This window comes from Syngnathus typhle, linkage group LG7, assembly GCF_033458585.1.
Source record: "Syngnathus typhle isolate RoL2023-S1 ecotype Sweden linkage group LG7, RoL_Styp_1.0, whole genome shotgun sequence".
NCBI classification, from domain to species: domain Eukaryota; kingdom Metazoa; phylum Chordata; class Actinopteri; order Syngnathiformes; family Syngnathidae; genus Syngnathus; species Syngnathus typhle.
In genome coordinates, this window is record NC_083744.1 from 18,661,876 (window position 1) to 18,680,722 (window position 18,847).

The 18,847-nt window shown below is 57.6% G+C and overlaps 2 protein-coding genes and 1 long non-coding RNA gene across 6 annotated transcripts in view; 2 read left to right on the forward strand and 1 right to left on the reverse strand.

Moving 5' to 3' along the window:
* The first annotated feature begins 466 nt into the window (after window positions 1-466).
* Window positions 467-2,619, forward strand: LOC133156747 (5-hydroxytryptamine receptor 1F-like). The gene is made up of 4 exons (XM_061282676.1): window positions 467-745; window positions 832-1,289; window positions 1,445-1,775; window positions 1,888-2,619. The coding sequence occupies exons 1-4, from the start codon at window positions 467-469 to the stop codon at window positions 2,047-2,049; spliced, it is 1,230 nt and encodes a 409-aa protein (XP_061138660.1). The 3' UTR covers window positions 2,050-2,619.
* Window positions 2,620-2,678: 59 nt separating this feature from the next.
* Window positions 2,679-18,847, forward strand: part of LOC133157654 (uncharacterized) — a 52,524-nt gene continuing 36,355 nt past the window's right edge. The window contains exon 1 of one of the 4 annotated variants that reach the window (XR_009715062.1): window positions 2,679-3,046. This is a non-coding gene — a long non-coding RNA (uncharacterized LOC133157654). The remainder of the gene's footprint in view (window positions 3,047-18,847) is intronic. The other 3 variants (XR_009715063.1, XR_009715060.1, XR_009715061.1) reach the window with 3 other exon arrangements.
* Window positions 4,177-14,951, reverse strand: kcnd2 (potassium voltage-gated channel, Shal-related subfamily, member 2). The gene is made up of 5 exons (XM_061284351.1): window positions 13,820-14,951; window positions 8,220-8,382; window positions 6,932-7,033; window positions 4,942-5,171; window positions 4,177-4,353 (listed from the first exon to the last, which is right to left on the reverse strand). The coding sequence occupies exons 1-5, from the start codon at window positions 14,947-14,949 to the stop codon at window positions 4,179-4,181; spliced, it is 1,800 nt and encodes a 599-aa protein (XP_061140335.1). The 5' UTR covers window positions 14,950-14,951; the 3' UTR covers window positions 4,177-4,178.

Here is an 18,847-nt window from a genome sequence, read left to right on the forward strand (position 1 = left end):
GGAGCAAACGATTCCTTTTCTCAATCTAATCCCGGATTTGCCGCCGAGTCGGGAAGCAAAGAGCATTTTGCGCTTTCTCGGCAAAAGGGATTAGTTTCGCCTCGGTTACCTCAACAAGCGCCATCTGGGCCGGCTTTTCGCCTTCTCACGGCCAAATGGGAGGGCCGGCCGTTGTGTTGCTCCACGCTCGTCCGTCCTTCCGAGTGCCTGTGTGTAGCCGATTTGTACGCACAGCGCCCTGGCCCTGGCCCTGGCCGCCCCGCCCCGCCCCGCCCTGCCTCACAATTGTTGTCAATTAGCAGCGGTGGCTTTTGTATTTTCCGTTCCCTCCCTGCCTCCCGGGGGTTTAATTGATGCCCAGGCCGCCGAGTCCCACGCGGCCCGGCGGCGCTCTCGGGGGCGATGGCGAAAAGGGGCGGCCCCTTTTGTCCAACCCTGCCCGGCCGCTTAACACGAAGTCAAAGTCATGCCGAGCGCGGCCGGGAACTGCAGCGCATGCGGCGGCACGCGAGCCGCCTTTCTGGCGGCCGACTGCTTGATCCTGGCCAGCACGGCGACGGCAGGGCTGGCGGCCAACGCCTGGGTGATCCTGGCCGTGTGCAAGCGCAAGAGCCTGCGCACGTGGACCAACGCCCTGGTGCTCAACCTTGCGGCCGCCGACGTCCTGCGATGCGTCTGCGACTGTCCAGCGCTCCTGGCCGTCCTGCTGCTCCGGGACGCCGGGCGTGGGCTGTGCGACTTCCAGGTGGGTCGCCGCCGCCGCCGCTTTTGTCCTCCTCCTCCCGTCTACCGAGCCGTGCGTCAATCGGTCCCCTCTCGCTCCCGGCCCAGATGGCCTCCTTCTCCTTCGGCTGCTGCGCGCAGCTCTCCACCTTGGCCTGCATCGGGGCCGAGCGGTACCGGGCCGTGGCGCGACCCTTCGAAGTGGGCGAGAGACGGCGGCAGATCCGGGCGTCGGTGCCGCTGACGTGGCTGTCGGCCGCCCTGGTGGCCTGCTTGTGCCTGACCTACGCTAAGGACTCGCCCGTGCACGCCAGGTGCGACGGTTGGCCGCCGCCGTCGTCGTCCTACGACACCTTTGGGATTTACGCCCTGTTCCCAATGTGGGCGGCCTGCTTGGGCGTCATCGTTGGCTTCTACGGCCGTATCTTGGTCCTCGTCCGCGCACACAATCGCAGGGTATTCGACAAGGGCGTGTTCCCCGTCTGCCAGAATGACAAAGCGGGAGAGGCCGGAGGCGAGGAGCCGCGCCGAGCTGAGGCCGATCCGGCGCCGACAAAAGCGCCGAGGTGCGTCAGGGTCACTCTTGCAAAAATGAACCTTTTGGCACACTGACTGTTGTGGCGCCTGTGTCCAAATGGGGAGGGACCGGGTCGGGGTTCGGACAGTATCCACGTGAGAATGTTCGGAAACGAACGTAGCGTCTTTCTCATCGTTGCGTCAGAGAGGAGAGCGGGTCGAGCGCCGACGATCCCGGAGCTCCATCCGGCCGGAAAGAGGGGGCCGCGGCGGAGCCGTTTCACGGAGACCAGGCGCCCGCCCAAAAGAGCCCGACCCAAGAGCCGGCGACGAGCCTTCACGTAGTGGCGGCCAACATACAAGGCGCCGTCTGCATGATGCCGCCCACCGCCAGCAAGGAGAGAAACGTCAAGAGGAAGGAGAGCAAGATGGCCATACGGACAGGTTACATCATCCTCACCTTCCTCCTCTTCTGGACGCCGCTCGTCACCACCGTACTCATCAACTGCATGCGACACGGCAACAGGAACACACAGGTCACCACGCCGCCCACCCCTCTTTTCTTCCTTCCTCCCTTCCTCCCTTCCTTCCCTCCTTCCTTCCTTCCTTCCTTCCTTCCGACGTCATTCTTGCTGTTCTGCGTTCCAGGACGCCACCAAGCAGGAAGTGGAGATCCTGTGCGTGTCCATCGCCTGCATGACATCACTGAGCAACCCGATAACCTACGCCGCGGTCAACCCTCACTTCCGCACCGAGTTCTATCGGCTGAAAAGCAAGATGTCGTCCTGGTCTGTGGCGGCGGGCCGCTGACGTGGGTCCCGCCGCCCGACTCAATCGGCGCGCCCGTTGGATGGCATCGCGGATGCAAAACAACCTCAAAAAGGAGCCGAAAATGGGCCCGAGCGGCTCTGCGGGAGCGCCTGAGGCCCGCGCCACCCGCCGGGTCGCTCAGGTCCAAACATGTTCTCCCGCAGCACCTACTTAGCGATTCTTCCCATGATATGAGCTGCCCTTGTGCCTAGGAACCTTTATGAGCGGCCTCTGCGTAGCGCCTTTGCTCTGGCCGGCACATTGCCGGAAGCGCATGCCAACCGGCCTTTCGCCCTTCACCTCGCCCTGATGGAGTTCACAATTTGGAACGGAAATGGAAGCGGCGGCGACGGCGGCGGAGTCGGCCAGCAGGGCTCAATGCGACTGCGCCAAAGCAGCAAGCGCACGCGACGTTTTTCCTTGAGCTGGATTCGAATTGTTCACGTCGTCATTCCGTCCGTCATAAGTCTTCATTTTCCAAGTCAATTGAGCCATTGTGCATCACTTTGAAATAAACAATTGAATTCAATATGCGAGTTGCTCTTGTTTTACAGTGTTGTGTGCAGAAGATGAGGCAACTTAGGTTGGTGGTTTTCTAAAGCAGATTTTGGAGCAGCGGCCGCCGCCTTTAAATCAAAAGTACCACGCCAGAGGCGGAAGATGAGCCGAGCCGAGCCGAGCCGAGCCCAGTCGTGCTTTTGGAATAGTTTGACGCAATGCAATGCCAACGTTGGGAAAACATCAAGTCGAGAGGGGCTGCGGAGGAACCGACGAGTGACAAACTCCGCCCATTTCCTCCTTGTGCGCAAGCGAGCCGAGCCGAGCCGAGCCGCGTGGACTAATTCATTTGACACGCTCGCCCACCTGTGGATTTGCTTTGCTCGATTTTGGGCCTAGAATGAGCAAAAACAGTGACGTTGCATTTTGGATTTGTGCAGTAGCAACGGAGCCAGCCCATCGGACATCACGAGTCGCGGGTGAGTGAGTGCGTGAGTAGGTGAGTGAGTGCACGTGAGTGCCACCGCCTTCATTTGTTTGCATTGTGTTTGGGAAAAGACTTTGCGTTTCATTTACAAATATTCACATTTCAAATGATGTCCGTTTGGGCTTCGGGGAGGAGGGGGGGCTGTATAGTTACTCCATGACAAGTCTTGTATTTCATTCAAAGTGTCGCAAAGCAAAATGTTGGCGTCAGAAGAGGCAGGCTGGCACGCAGGCAGCCTCGCAGGCAGGCAGCCAGGCAGCCAGGCAAGCAGGCAGGTTGTTTCCTGTGAGAGAGAGAAAACATCTCCAGGAAGCAGAGACAAACTTTAATAGAACCCAATTGTGCAATGACAGCATGCAAATCCATCGTGAATCCAAGCAGTCAAGAAAGAGACAGAAAGAGAGCAACCGCCCGCCCGACCACCCGCCCGCCCGCCCGCCCGCCGTTGTCCAAAGCAAACCAAATCTACAAATAAGAGGAGCCAACCTCCACATCGGTCAAGTCCTGGGCATATTTACAACATGAAAAATGTACAAAATGGGCCTTGAACACAGTGAAATGGAAGTCAGTCTTGCATGGGGGATCTCACGACAATTCCCAGTAGATCGATTTTTTTTGTTCCTTTTTGCCCCTCCCCAAATAAAGACGTCAGCAAAGTTTGTCATCCGTTGAGTGAATTCACAAGAGTGGCGGAAGGTGAAAAGCAACTGACGATTGGTTGCCAAGGTGACGGGATGCTTAGTGTGCTCACACGCTCACGCTTTCATCCTGTCAGAATGTCCCGTCGGCCCGTGCCGAGTCGGAGCGCAACCGGGAAACCAAAAACAAGGAAAACTTGGACGTCGCCGGACTGGCGAATTAAAAAAGGACCAAGTGCTGTGCTTTGTCATCAAGTCTTTGTTAGGTTGCGTTCTCAACCTCCCTCCCTCCACCACGGCGCTGTGCTTGCTGATGTGCTGGTCGCGTCCGGCTGGCGTCGTCCGGGTCGACCCTTTTCCAAAACCATGCAGGGCAGGGAGAGTTTGACATCAGATGAGATCATCGCTCGGCAACAAATGGTCTCCGAATCCCTCCGGCAGGTTCGTGCTCGCTGGTCCCGTCTCCTTGGGGGCGGGGCGGGGTGGGGTGGGGCGGAGGGGGGCGTCTACAAGGCCGATACTCGCACAATGTTGCTGTGCGAGTACGGCGAGGCGGCGCCGGACGAGCCGTCGGCGTCGGTCGCCAGCGGGGCGGCCAGGCCCACCATGCAGGGGCTGACGTAAGCCTGCTCGCATTTCAGGGGCGCCGTCTCGTCCGCTTTGGCGTTGAGGCCGGAGCGGCTGCGAGCAGACCAGAGCAGCGCAAGTTAGCGGGCGCAAGCGGCAAAAACGGTGCCCAGACAATGGCGGCGTGCCGTTTGCGTGTGTTCAAGATGCGACTTGAGCCCGCTAAGCCCCCCCCCGTCCGTGAAGCGGCCTCCGTTCGAGCCTCTTCGGCTGTAACGGGAGCAGAGACGAGCGTTTCCAATGAAGGAGTCGGCGACGGACGGGCGAGCCCTTCTGCCGAGGCGCTTATCCGGCTCGCCCGCCCGGCGCGTCCTTTTTCTTCTATCTGCCGCCATTCTGTGGTCAGAATTCAATTCCGCATACGCCCGATTTATTTGCGTCTGTGGCACGTTGTGCCTGTAGCGTGAAAAAAGTGGATTCGCGAGCGACCAAAGCGACAGCTCGGAGCTTTCGAGCCCATCCCGGTTGAAAATGACTGGCAGGCATGTCTTGTGTTTTGGAATCCTCTGCAGCTCACTGAGAAGCTCTTATGATGGCGCCCCCGGTGGTGTAATAGTGAAGGGCCGCAAAAATGTGTCCAGGTGATTGTGTGAATAATGCAGTGCAGCGTATTGCAGTGCAGTGGCCAACAGTCTCAGCTACCTGTTGGCGGCGGGCCTCTCCGGGATCTGGATGGTGCTCAACTCCTGGTTCTTTGCGCTCGGCAGGCCCAAGCTGTTCTTCTTCCTGTGGCGCCGCGAGCAGCACGAGCCCAGTCCGTGCGCCGCCGCCGGCGACGACGACAGCGAGGACTCGCGGGAGCCCGACTTTTTCATCACCGAGATCTCAGTGCAGTTGGCCTGGAAGGTCTGCTCGTCCACAAACTCGTGGTTCTGCAGGGAAAGGAACGCGAGGCGCACAGTATGTGACTTGTGGCTTTTCGTCCTTCTCTGCACATTGCTCCAACATTATAGAATCGCAATTGCTTGGCCGAACCCGACTCGTCGGAACCGCTCACTACCGAGGGGGAAAAAAACCAACAACCCCGCTTTGGAACCTAACGGGCCCATTTTGACAAAGAAGTGCAAAATAAAGAAGAATCAGAAAAAAGACGGCAAGCAACACGGTTGAGGTCGCTGACGGAGCGGTGTCCAACGCCAGCGCGTCCGATCGTCGCAAAGCCAATGACGGCGGGGCCAGATGGAGGGCCATCTGCGCAAACGTTGGCGGGCCTGGGACAAATGAGCACGACTTGAAGGTCAGGCTCGCTCGCTCGCCAGCGGGCTTCTGGCGGCAGGCGACCACGCGCCGCAGTCCGGGCCACGTCGGCTAACCTTCTTTCCTTGCTACGCGTTGCAGTTGAAAAGCGAGGTAGCTAGCGTCAAAATGTGTTGTCATAGCTTTGCTAATGTTGTGAAGCGAGCAGCCCGAGCGAGTGATAACGCTGTACGTCACTTTTCAGATTAGGTGCTGGAAGACGGTGATTGTTTTTTTGGTTCTGGGGAATTTAAGACTTGACGCATATGCCAGAAAATATTCTTGCTTGGATGGGCTTTGCCATTTCATCATTTGTGGCATCGCAGAAGCAGCAAGGTTTTAGCGTCCAAGCTGCCACGTTTCTCTTGACAGGAAGCTTCTTTTCTCCCCTTTTGGGTCGGAAACCCGCGTTTTGGGTGATTCAAGGCAAGTCAAGTTTTTGTATAGCCCTAAATCACAAGCAGTCTCAAAGGGCTTCACATAGACAAAAATTGACAATTTGATGAACGCAAATGGCCGGATAGTATAGCGTCTCCTTTCTTTCGATATATACATACACGTGTATATATATATAGTGTGTGTGTGTGTGTGTATATATATATATATATATATATTGTGCTCTAGGAGAACAAGTAAGCCATGGCCAGAAAGCAAGTTTTATAAGTCCTATGCAATATAGTTATTTTCTGTTACCTGCAGTAATTGTTGTGGATTATGAAGTTCTGGTAACGATTGTTTAACAATTTACGAGTTTGGCAATACAACTAAAAATGTGACTTGCCAACTTGGCATGCATTTAACAAAAAAAAAATATATATACACACACACATATACGTACGCTGATAGTGCATTTGTGCTTGTGTGTCCACATGACATGAGTGGCATTGCGGCCTTCCCGCTTGAAGCCGCAGCATATTAATAAGCCAGAGCGGCGATTCAGCGGCAGCCAGCCGGGCCTGGTTCGCACGAGCCGCCGTTGTCAAATTTGCGCGGCGTAGTCGCATTTAAAAGCCTCTTAAGCTTGTGAATGATGCATGGCATGCCGCTTTGTTTGGCGGCAAGAATGTTTCTGGCCGGGTGGAGCCGCGTTCTCGTGGCATATTCCCCATTTGCGGCTATTTATAACTCCTGCCGCCTATGAATCGACTCGGCATTTCGCGCATGGATGAAAAAACTCCTTTTGGTTCTATTTGTGCGACGCAGGCAGGCAGGCAGGCAGCCTCGCAAGCAGGCAGCCACGCAGGGCCGCCGTTGGCCCGTCCGTTTCGTCCGTGTTTTGATTAAAAAAGAAAAAAAAGCTTTTTTCCATTTCATTTTAAAATGATTGAATCTATTTTTCTCAACTGAATGCGCAAAGCACAGGACAGTTGCGAAAGGATTTTAGGCGGCACCTTACCGTGGTCTTCTCCAGGCAGTGCAGCAGGTGATGGTGTTGGCTCTCAAAGGGCGGTCCAGAGGAAGACTTCCCCACCAGGGCTTGTCCGGCCTCCTTGGAGGCCTTGCGACGCACACCGGCGGAAGAACCGAGACACGGGGCATGTCAGTCGGCGGCTGGGACCTCTACGGTTTGATGTCGCGAGCGACAGGCAACGGCTAGCTAGCTATCTCACAAAGGCCCATCCGGACCAATGGCAGCCAATCTACTGCGACCCGGCGAGCATGAGGATGTTTCGGAGATGCATGACAAAACACAACCGTTTTTTTTGGTCTGGCCCAAAGTGGACCGTCGAGTGCAACGACGACGGCGGCGGCACGCTCGAGCACACAGATGGAAAACACCGCAGCAAACACGGCACAGAACCGGAAAGCGGCACCACCGCCACAGTGCACATTGGATGAAGCTCTGGGATGGAAGGTGTTAGTCTGCGCTTACGTTCTCGGAAGCACAAAAACAGAGTTTTGAGGAGTTGGCGGGCGGGCTGAGCCGCCCGGAGGCCACCCGGAGGCCTCCCGGAGGCCACCCGGAGGCCACCCGGAGGCCACCCGGAGGCCACCCGGAGGCCACCCGGAGGCCACCCGGTGGCCACCCGGAGGCCACCCGGTGGCCACCCGGAGGTTACCCGGAGGCCACCCGGAGGCCACCCGGAGGCCACCCGGAGGCCACCCGGTGGCCACCCGGAGGCCACCCGGTGGCCACCCGGAGGTTACCCGGAGGCCACCCGCTGTCCCGGAAGCTCCGCGCTACGCTTTTTGTTTAGTTTTTTGTTCCTTCCCTCTCCCCCTCCAAACGCTGTTGGGCAGACATGCAGAGCCGGCTCATGTCACGGCTGCTCTTCGCCACAAGGCGGCGAGGAAGGAGTTGCATGGACAGCATGTGGAGAGGTGCGATGCATGGAAGCGCTGGGATGACACAAGCCCCTCCCCCACGGACCCCCACTGTTACCTCCTCCAGTGAGTGGATCAGGAGCCCGTTTTGTTTGTAGCGCATATAGGCATTAGTGCCCCGAATCTTCGTCGCGCGGATTCTAGCGAGGCGAGTTTTCTGTTTGAACAAACAGACCTCGGTTTTAGCCTTCGCCTGTCGCAATTTAGCCAGGACATCCTCCGCCTCGTGTCTTAGCAAAATACAAACATTGCTCTTGCTGGCGTTCTGGCCCCTGGGGGGGAGTGACGGGGGTCCCCTGCCCCGGGGTTCCCCGCTCAACCCCCCCCATCGCAAGACGGCGGGCGCTGCGCTTTCGTACCCTCTGGGCCCGTCGCTTCTCGGCCCTCTGGCTCTGGTGGTAGATGCGGCTGAAGTTGGACACGATGACGGGCACGGGCAAGGCGATGACCAGCACCCCGCTCAGCGAGCAGATGGAGCCAAACACCTTCCCCACGATGGTTTTGGGCACCATGTCGCCGTACCTGCGGGCGGGTGGGCAGGGCAAACAAAAGAGCTGTCACCAACCGGGCAAAACATTTCCACGCCCGTCTCTGAGCCCGTCTCTGAGCCCGTCTCTGAGCCCGTCTCTGAGCCCGTCTCTGAGCCCGTCTCTGTTCTGATTCGGACCGCTACCCAGTGAAGTCGTCACGGCAACGAAAGCCCCCCAAAACGAAGCCATTTGACACTTCAAGTGTGTACGTATTTTGTCAGACAATGTCAGAAAGCTTTTCTAAAAAGGAAAAGATGTCTCCTTGAAATAGCCTTTTTTTAGTGTGTGTGTGTTTCATGTTATTTTTTGTTCGCCTCAAAATAGTCGTAGTGACCCGGGATTACTTGAAAGAACCTGAAGCGGGCGAGCAAAAAATAGGACTCGTGTGAAGACGGACGGCCTCCATCCGGCGTGCCGTCGTCACGTTGCGCTCCTTTGGTACGCGCCGGCCGGCATGGCAGATTCCTTCTTGTCGTTATTGTTGCCAAAAAAAGCCCTGCAGAGGCCCCTCTCTATTTGCAAGTGGGACACGTTTGACCTTTGTCCCAGCCGAGGCCCGTTTGCCAGATGTGGCTAACGGCGGAAGACGTTTTTCGTTCCCCTCATCCTATCGGCCAGGCCAGGCCAGGCCAGGCCAGGCCAGGCGGCTCTCGCGGTACGCTTCCAAAAAACAAAAGAAATGGTTTGCCGGAGAGAGGCACTCGCGGTGATGAATTGCTCATAAGAGGCGAGAGCCGAGCTTCGCATCGCCATGCATTTCCGCCCCCTTCAGCAAGGCGCCGGCGGGCAGAAACGGATTACAGGCGCGTCGGAGCTCGAGGCGGCGGTCCAGGTGACGGATGGCCGGATGCCGTTTATCGCGGCGGGCGGAAAGCGAGGCCGCGAGCCAGTATCCGTTCCCATCCGTCATCTGCCCGGGCTTTTCCCCCAAAGTAGCCAATCGTCATTTTGGGGCAAGAAGGCGGCGAGCGGGAATCCTCTGATATTTCACCTCGAGTCCGAATGAGGAACGCATTTCTTTTTCCCTTCCGTTTGCCATTGGAGTGAGCGCACCCGCCCTTTTTGTCCTTTTTGTCCTTGCTATGAAGCGCTAGCTAGCCTGCAAACAATCGCAGATGCAAAGTGGGATCTCGCCAGGGAGATTGGGAGAGGGTGAGAGAAAAAGCTGAACGGCGACATGGCGCATGACGGAACGTGACGGCAGCAGAGTCCAGATGGAGGGACAGCTCCAAAGCCGGCGAGGGAGGTGGCTCGTTTGCTGTAACCAGGGAAACGTGCTTTTGATTGGGGACAAAAAAACGACGGCCTGCCGTTTTCCCTTTTACTCCACCGGGTCCCATTTAGCCACGGGCGACACCCCGAGCCACCGGGGGTCACCGCATGTGGTGTACTTGAAGCAATTTCCCCTTTGTACAAAAGCAATCTTGGTGCTGGATTGTCTTCCAGCCCGTGTGTAGAATCAGACGGCCATCTGGTGAGTGGGAAGCGAGAGGGGAGGGAAAGGGGAAAAAAAAGCCAGAGCCATCTGTATGACCGTACAGATACGTCATTGGGCATGCTCGGGCTTCAGATCGAATTGGATTCTTCAGCCGGCGGGACGGACGGCCAGTTGGATGTCCGGCAATTGTGAAAAGAAAAACAGCGGCGGCGGCGGCATCTCCTTGGAGAAGTGGCAAGACTGGCCGTCTCCAAAACACGCCGCAACCTAATTGCATCTCGTCCTGTCCGAGCAGCCTCGGCAGAGTTCCCCTTTTTTTTTTCTTTTCTTTTGGATGATATACGCCGCCGGTCTCTGCCTCAGCGCTCGGCACGTGCACCGGCGTCATTGGCCAAAATGAACGCAAGGCCTGACCCGGTCCCTGCGCATCATGCTGACGCACCCCGAACGGCGCCACCAAAGACTGATGGGATTAGGACTCGGCTCTGAGCCGTCCCTCCGATAGTCATCGTAAGGATGCGGGCGCTGGGATCAGCCCGCTGGATTTTCACCACAGGCGATAAGCGAGGGCTGGCTGGCAGAAGCCGAACGGCGCGGCACAGCACGGCACAGCGTCATGGGGAGATAAGAAGCTCGGGTGCCGTCGGTGTGGCGGCGGAACCCGAGCTGAGCCGTAAACGGCTACCCGGTCGGACAACTTTGAGAGAGACGACGCTCGTAGCGGCCGAGTCCAAATGACAAAAGCGCGCTCTGTGCTTTTTGCCAGATGCCCAAGATCAACAAAGATCCAAGAAAAAATGCTTGCATTCCACAATCTGATCGTCGCGGAGCTTTCTTGACAAAGGCTCAAATGCCGCTGCTCGGAAAACAACGCCACCGGAAAACCAAATCGCCAGCCTCCGATGTGGGCGAGCCATGATGCTAATGATCCGGCTGCACGGCCGCGAGAGCGCCTGTGCTTTCTGGGAGGCTTCCGGAAAGGAAGACTGGCCAAAGGGCACTTTTGACAAATCGTCAGCCTGCCGCCGACAAGGTTGCGAAGTGCGCTCGTGAACGGGACCTAACGAGATCGGCCGCTAACCCAAGTTGGACGGAAACGGGCGTCTGCCCCGTCGCCTTTCCCGTGCCATCAGGTGACGCGCAAGCGGGAGGGAGGCATAAAGACGCGCCGTCATCAAAAGGGAAGCGGCCCCTTCTCGCCCTGGCAGCAGATTAGTGCTCGGCGGCGCCAGATTAACTTTCATCTGCAATCTCTCTCTGAGCAGCCGCTACAAGTCAGCCGCTTGAAATCAGACGCTCAGCTCAGCTGCTGGGATCTTGCAAATGCGGCTAAAAAGGCGCTAGCAGCGATGCTGCCGTTGTCATGTGACTGACCGTGCGGGCCTTTCTGGAACCTCAATGGCCCTCTTCTAAGAGTTCGTGGTTCCCATTTCCATTTCATTTCAAAACATGACGCAAAAATAGTAAATCTGGGCCACGGGCGGGAGGAGCCAAAGGTGGTGATGACAATTGGCAATCGATCAGTGGGCGGCGGCGGCGGCGGCGGCGGCGGCTTGACTGTCTGCCACAGGCCTCCTGACGCCGGGCGGCGCCTCGCCGTTAACAATGAAGCTCGCTGCTTTTAATCACACTATCACACACCCCTCCCCCTCCCTACCAACCCTCCCTCCCTCCCTCCCTCCCTCGCTGCCGCTATCCCGGGGGGCTTTGCTATATTTAAGCTCCTTTTCATTTTTTTTCGCTCAGCAATTGCTTTGTGGGACATCAGACAACACAAGGAGATATTTATACATGGCGCTCGGAGGAATCAAATTCAACGTCTCCCTCTGACGCTGTGAGAGGCTTTTTTTTTTTTTTTTTTTCCGCTCCTCCTGTCACACTCCACCAATGTGTAATCTTTCTCCTCCAAAAGAGAAGCCGTGTTGGTTTTCTCCAAGACCGGACGTCAGCAAGTCCCACGGTTCGGCTTCCCTTCGTTCAAATAGTCGTCAAAGTTCGGTGCCCTCGCACATCAGCGTCAGTCTGCCCAACAGGCGCTCCGAGTACGCCGCCACCGGCGGCGAGCTTCCAAACGGATGCTCCTGGCAAATTTGGCAGCGGGCGACTTTTGGCACTGGCCGACGTCACCAGCGGGCTTGGCAGATGTACGTGTATCTCTGCAGCTCCCCAAAGATGCTGACGCTTTGCCCATGACAACTGCGAGAGGTGAGTATTCCAGTCGATGAGGCAATTTGGATCAGCCGAGCGGCAAACAGCTGCCGTGCCGTGCGTCAGGCGGCCGGGAGGCGTCACCCTGCAAATGACGTCACGGGCGCGAGTGGGCGGGGCGCCGAGCCGCCGCGTTCTTCTTCTCTTGCACGTGTCGGTCATCGCAACCGCTCGGCACATTGGACACGCCGTCGCGAGCGTTTCCGACACGACTTTGAAAGCGGCGAGAAAAGTGTCGCAGGTGTCGCAGTCCACATGGGCAATTAGCAGAGAGTACAGTCACACTGCTTCACCTTCAACATATGCTGTGCGTGTCCACGCATCTATGGAGATGTCTCGCTTCTCTTTCCCACGCGCCAGTCCCAAACCCAATCCCCGGCCCCTCCCCCCACGGAGACAATGGAAAGGTTTTGGGGAGGGCTGGTGAATTCTAGTTGGGTGTTTGCCATTCTGACATCCTGCGGCAGGCACAGAGCTCCGCTCCCTTACCGCAACCGCGTCGGCCGCAGAGGCCAACCACTTGCCCGCCTTTCATGCCACAATTGATGTGTGTGTGTGTGTGGGGTGAGGGGATACATTTTGCTCTTATTTCAAGAGTCCCGCGGGCCCGTCGCATGCTAATCTGATTGCCGCAAAATCCTCCGCGGAAATGGAATGGCCGGCTTTTTTTCTTTTGGAGCCTACAAACACATTGACGGAAACCGAGGCGAGATTTAGCACTGAACTCAAGCGCTGTGCCCAGGCGAGGGGAGGCGAGGCCTCTCTGCCGGTGTCTGCTTGGCGTCGAATCTTGACTTTTGCCACGAGCGTTGAGAAACGTACTTGAGGAATATGTAAGCGCTCGGGTTCCCGTTTGTGAATTTTTTGTGACATTGAGCTGAACTGGCAGACTACAAAGCAGGAATTGGCCGATCGCAACGCTGACGCGGCTCGGACGGGCACGATGGTGGAAAGGGCCGGGCCGTGCCGTGGAGCGTTCCGACAAAGTGACGGCATGCGCGTGTGCGCGTGCCTGCTAATATCCGTGTGCCAATTCCATCTGTATGCAAATACGGCGGGCGCGCCATGGCCAAGATGCCATCGTTTGTCATTTGCGCATGACTTGATGGACCGATTTGTCGGCAGACGCTTTGAAGCCCGTCACGGCAATATATGTATCTTGGCCGGGGCGAGCTCAGACATTTGTCAATGGCTGCTAGTTGTCACCGAGCGAGCAGACTCCAAGGCCAAGTTACGTCCGCATGGACTGTCCATTTCTTTTGTCTTCTTTTGCAACTTCTGGGGGCAGCAGCTGAGGGAGAATGAGGACACAATGTGTGTGCGTGTGCGTGTGCGTGTGCGTGTGCGTGTGCGTGCGTGTGTGTGTGTGTGTGTGTGTGTGTGTGTGTGTGTGTGTGTGTGTGTGTCGGTCCACGGCGCCGGGCCTCAGCCCGTTCTCCTCAGCCACCGCAGCTCCCTTGTGAGTTGCGCTCTTCTGGCAGCTGCTCTCACCTTCAATGGCTTGTAAACCACGGATGCGGCGACTCGAATGCAAAGACGGCTGCGTCGGATGCGCTCAAAACGGCGCGGCCCGCTCGAAACGCAGTTAAGGCTTGCAATTTCAAGTTTGGGATAATCTGCCAATTTAAGATTGTTCAAATGAGATGTAGTCGATCTAATCCGGGCCGCTAATCAGCATGCATAAGAAAGAAGGAAGGAGGGAGGCGGCCGTCCCCAAAGATCCGTTTGGAGACAAATCCGTTTTAGCGACCAGCCGCCGGAAGAGCCGTAGCCGGCGACCTACCCCAGCGTGGTCATGGTGACGATGGTGTACCAGAAGGCGGCAGGGATGCTGGTGAACTTGCTGGCGGCGGAGCCCTTCTCGGCGTAAAACATGACGGTGGCGAAGATGATGATGGCCATGGTGAGCGAGAAGAGCAGGAAGCCCAGCTCGGAGGCGCAGCTCTTCAACGTGTAGCCCAGGATGCGCAGGCCGGCCGAGTGGCGCGAGAACTTGAAAATCCGGAAGACCCGGAAGACGCGCAGCGTGACGAAGGCGCCGCTCACCTGGTCGTTGTCGGTCATGACCAGGCCGATGTAGTAGGGCATGATGGCCACCACGTCGATGACGCTCATCACGCTCTTCATGAACTTGAAGCGGCTGGGAGCGGCCATCAGCCGCAGCAGGTACTCGACGGTGAAGATCATGACGCAGGCCGTGTCCAGGCAAAAAAAGGCCAGCGCGTAGCGGTCGCCGCACGACACCTCGCGGGCGCGCTCGGCCGGCGCGCCGCACGGCACCGTCTCGGCCACGTTGGCCATGACCGAGACGGCGATGAAGAAGCCCGTCACGTAGTAGAAGACCAGCGCCAGCGTGCTGGTGTGCGGGTTCTCAAAGGCGCGCCACAGGTACTCCCGGGCCGTCAGGTTGACGGGCGCCGCCTCGGCGCCGGCGGCGTCCATCTCCTCGTCGTCCTGCAGCCGCTCGGCGTTCTCGCGCCGCCGGTCCTTGTACTCCTCGTAGCAGCAGTCCCCGATGATCTCCGGGATGATCCCGAAGAAGGCCAGCTCCTCGTCGTAGGCCGAGATGCACTCCTGGCGCGGGTAGTGCAGTTTGCCCGTGCGGTAGAAGTTGAGGATGTGGCGGAAGATGTCCGGGTCGCGGTCGAAAAAGTACTCGCCGCTCTCCTCGTGGAAGAAGAAGTCCTTCTCGCTGCTGCCCAGCAGCGTGTCCGGGTAGCGCTCCAGCGTGGTCCGCCACGTCTGGAAGCGGCTGCCGCTCACGTTGAGGATCAGCAGCCCGTCCTGGGCTTTGCCGCCGCCGCCGCCGCGCTTGTCGGCCGGGGGCGCCGGCATGGGGGTGCTGGCCACCGGCATCCAACCGATGGCCGCCGCGCGGGCGAAGGGGAGCCATGCCGCCACGCCCGCTGCCATGCTCACCTGGGGGACAATCGGGGAGGTTAGGAGGGGGGGCGACAAGCAGGAGCGCGCGCACGTACGCACACGCGGCAGGTTATCGCAGTGCGGCCACAGCGTGACGAGACGACACGCGCTCCGATCCTTTGCGGCAAAGCCATTAGCCGGCGCGTCTGCATTGGCGCAAGCCCAAAAGCAGAAGAATGCTGCTGCTGCTGCTGCTGCTGCTGCTGCTGCTGCTGCTGCTCCTCACGCATCCCTCACTCGCATCCCGCGCTCGCTCGCTCGCTCACCTCTGAGGGTAGGCTGCTCCTCAAAGCGCCTCTGCGGGGTCTTGACTGCAGGAGACTACTCGCCGTATCGCCTCCCATCCATCTCACTTGCCAAACAAAGCGGCCACGGCACCACCGCGCCGCATCAACAAGTTCAACAAAGCGTCCGGCAGCCTCTCTCTCCCTCTCTCTCTCAGCGCTGGCTTTCAACGTCCCTTTCCGAGCATCCGCGAGCCGAGGGGCTTCCCCCCGCCGCGTCTATGGTGGCGGCTCCTCCTGGACAAGGTCCCGTTTGGTGGCGTCTAGCGCAAGAGCACCCTCCCCCTTCTCCTCTCCTCTCCTCTCCTCTCGTCTCTTTCTCTCGCCGGCAAGCGAGCGGCGAGAGAAAGAGAGCGAGGCAGGGAGAGAGAGAGAGAGAGAGAGAGAGAGGTGGAGCGAGTGGTCCAATCCGCACCCACAAATTCCTCTGCTGCTTCACAGCCAGGGGAACTCATCATTGTGTTGTCATCGCCAGGGGGGAGGGGCGAGAGGGGACACTCACAGCGAGCATTCCACCGCCCGCCCGCCTGGCCGGCGCCGAAGAAGCCAAATCCGAAGAGCCGAAGATGAAAAGGACGGCCTGGCTATTTTGGATTCTGTGGCTGTTTTTCTCTCCTTGGAAAAAACCCCACGTCAACTGCAAAAACATTCCCGATTTTGGGAACATTCAGCAACGATGCTGCTCTTTGCCATTGGCCCATCTTCACAGAACCATCCTAAAAGCACCAGTGTCAATCAAACGCAATTATCCCACGTCGGCTCGGCGTTTGAATTTGCCCGCCGGCCGGCCGATGGATGGGTAGCGTCTGCCGAGCGGCCAGATGAACGCGCTTGGCAAAGGTCACGGCAGCCTGACATTTTCCAAAATAAGCATAATCGATGAGCCGTCTCTTGTATTTCATAACACTGCGCGTGGCGTGACGTCTCCGGGGGGACTCTGGATGAAAAAGGCGCACTGCCCAAACACGACGTCGCGTAAATGAACATTTTGGGGGAACCTTTTTCGTTCGACCCGACCCGACTCAGCGGCTCAAGGGCATTTTAGGCGTTCAATGTAAAAGGATGACGTCCCAAAGTGGAGGAGCAAGCTCAAGGGTTTGGAGAAGAATATTGTGTGTAATATTGTACAAATCTCACAAAGAAAATGTGCCAACGTAAGATGCAGTTGGCCTTATTTTTCACTTTGAGTTTACGACCAGGCTTCTTCTTTGTATTAATCGGGAGACCTGTGGCACCGCACTGCCTCTCACAGGTCAGTCTCGGTACTACAACGAATCTGCTCCACGCATGTTAACTCAGTTAGGATTTGGAAAGGAATGGCTTCAACAAGAGTCAGTTCAGCACCGAGGACAGCGCCCGAGCTTGGAGGATGGGTGGAGACACGTTAGACCCGTGGCATCACGCGGCAGGCCGCTGGTCCTTTCTGGCACACAGCCCAGTTTGGCTTCTCTCTCTCTCTCGCTCTCTCTCTCTTTTTTTCCCGGGGATGAATGCACGGGAGTGTCAGTGGGCCCATTAGTGTGTGTCGCGCGCACTCGGCGTCGGGTCGGGCCCGGCGGCGTCGTATTCATCAGGGCTTTTCAATATTCCGGCCGTCGCATGCAAATGGCGGCGGCGGCGGCTTCTCCCAGCGAGGTGGAGAGAAGACGAGATTGTTCGATTGAATTCGGGGCGGCAATTTGAGTTTGCATTCAACGGAATTGTATTTGGCAACCAATGGTTGATGCTCACGGTTTGGTTTTTGGAAACGGGACTTTAACTCTGCTGCCGTTTTGCGGCTTGGCTCACGTGGCCTCCGCAATGTGACAGCCAAGCAAGTGCCGTTTTGGTGCTATTTGTAAGCTTCTTTGACATGGCTGTCAAAATGGCTGTTGTGCTCGTTTCCTCCTCTTTTCGCCGTTTTGGGTGAAAAGCTCCCGTGTCCCGTCACAAAGCTATGGCGACGCGGCACAAAGGCGTGTGCACGTCGTTTGAGATTTGGAACGCTGCCTGGGAGCGGCGCTCCCTATTGACTAATGAATGGCCTTTACCTTTATGGATGGACGCTTTGGATGGAGTCATTAGCGTGCGTGCGTGCGTGCGTGCGTGCGTGCGTGCGTGCGTGCGCCCCCAACAAGGTTGAACAATCCATCCGGCGTTTAGCTGCTGTTTGCAATCAATCAACGGAGCTTTGCTTTTGTTTGCACTGCACTAAGTGGCCGTTGATGACGGGCAATTGGGAGGACAGTCACCCTCCTGAACGGGCTCCAGAAAAAGAACAAGAATTTCCGAGCCATCGGAAAGCAGATGTTTCCCCGAGCCCTATTTCACGCAGGCGCCGATCCGTTGGAAGGCTCGACCGAGTGCGAACAACACTCCCGCCGTCATAAATCCACCGCCGACTCCTTTAAGCTGAGCCTCGTAAAGCACGCAAAATTCACGGCCAGTGGCAGCAAATGGCTCGTAGATAAGGAGGCGTTAACAAATAGAGAAAGTTTGCCCACCATGGAGGCCGTCATCCAACCTTGTGACGTCACCAATCGTCTTTGGGACTCGCGGGCACCGGGCGCTCGTAACCCCATCCCCATCCCACGCCTCGAGTAATGAGTTATTGACCCCCTGCGGATGTGTGAAAAAGAGCAGGCCTCCTTGCTTCTTTTTTGCTGTTGCTGCGCGTGTGTACATTGGCCCGCTTCAAGGTTCACGTCTTCATGTATGTTTTAGTGATGCGGTCAGAGGAGATTGATGCGTTGCTCCTCGTGCATGAAAGGATTTCACCAGGGGATGGATGGCGCGCTTCTCCCTCACCTCACCTTCGTCCGGCGAAATCCGTCTCTGTCTGCCGCCTCTCGTCGTTTTCCCCTTTTAGCCACGGTCGAACTTGAATTTGTCATTGAACTACATGCGGCGGGAAAGGAGCATTTGCCGCCTCTTGCGCTTTGGCTGGCTGGCTGACGGATGGATGGATGGATGGATGGATGGATGGATGGATGGATGGATGGATGGATGGATGGATGGATGAATGGATGGATGCTCATGGGGTGCATAAGGGGTGCATAAGGAGTAGAGCGAGCTTCCGCCCGCGGGAATATCCAGCGCGTCGGTCTCAATGGACCGCTTATTTGCCAAGTGTTAATTGTCAGCTTGCGCCCGGGAGCAGCAAGTCTTGGCTGGCGGTTGCCTGGCAACAGCTCCCAGCCAATACTTGACCCTCCGATGTACAAAATCAAACCGGACCATCATATCTCTGATCCAAGGCCATTGTCTGCTGAGCCTTTCGCTCGTCGCTAAGCTAAGAGAAGCAGCCGCCAACCGCCGTGGCGTATCGATCTTCCGGCGTATTTGTCCAAAGTGCAAGCCGTTCCGTTCCTGCGGCTCGCCGTTCCGTTCCTGCGGCTCGCCGTTCCGTTCCTGCGGCTCGCCGTTCCGTTCCTGCGGCTCGCCGTTCCGTTCCTGCGGCTCGCCGTTCCGTTCCTGCGGCTCGCCGTTCCGTTCCTGCGGCTCGCCGTTCCGTTCCTGCGGCTCGCCGTTCCGTTCCTGCGGCTCGCCGTTCCGTTCCTGCGGCTCGCCGTTCCGTTCCTGCGGCTCGGCGCGGAATGCCAAAGCGCGTCAGCGACTGGCTTGTG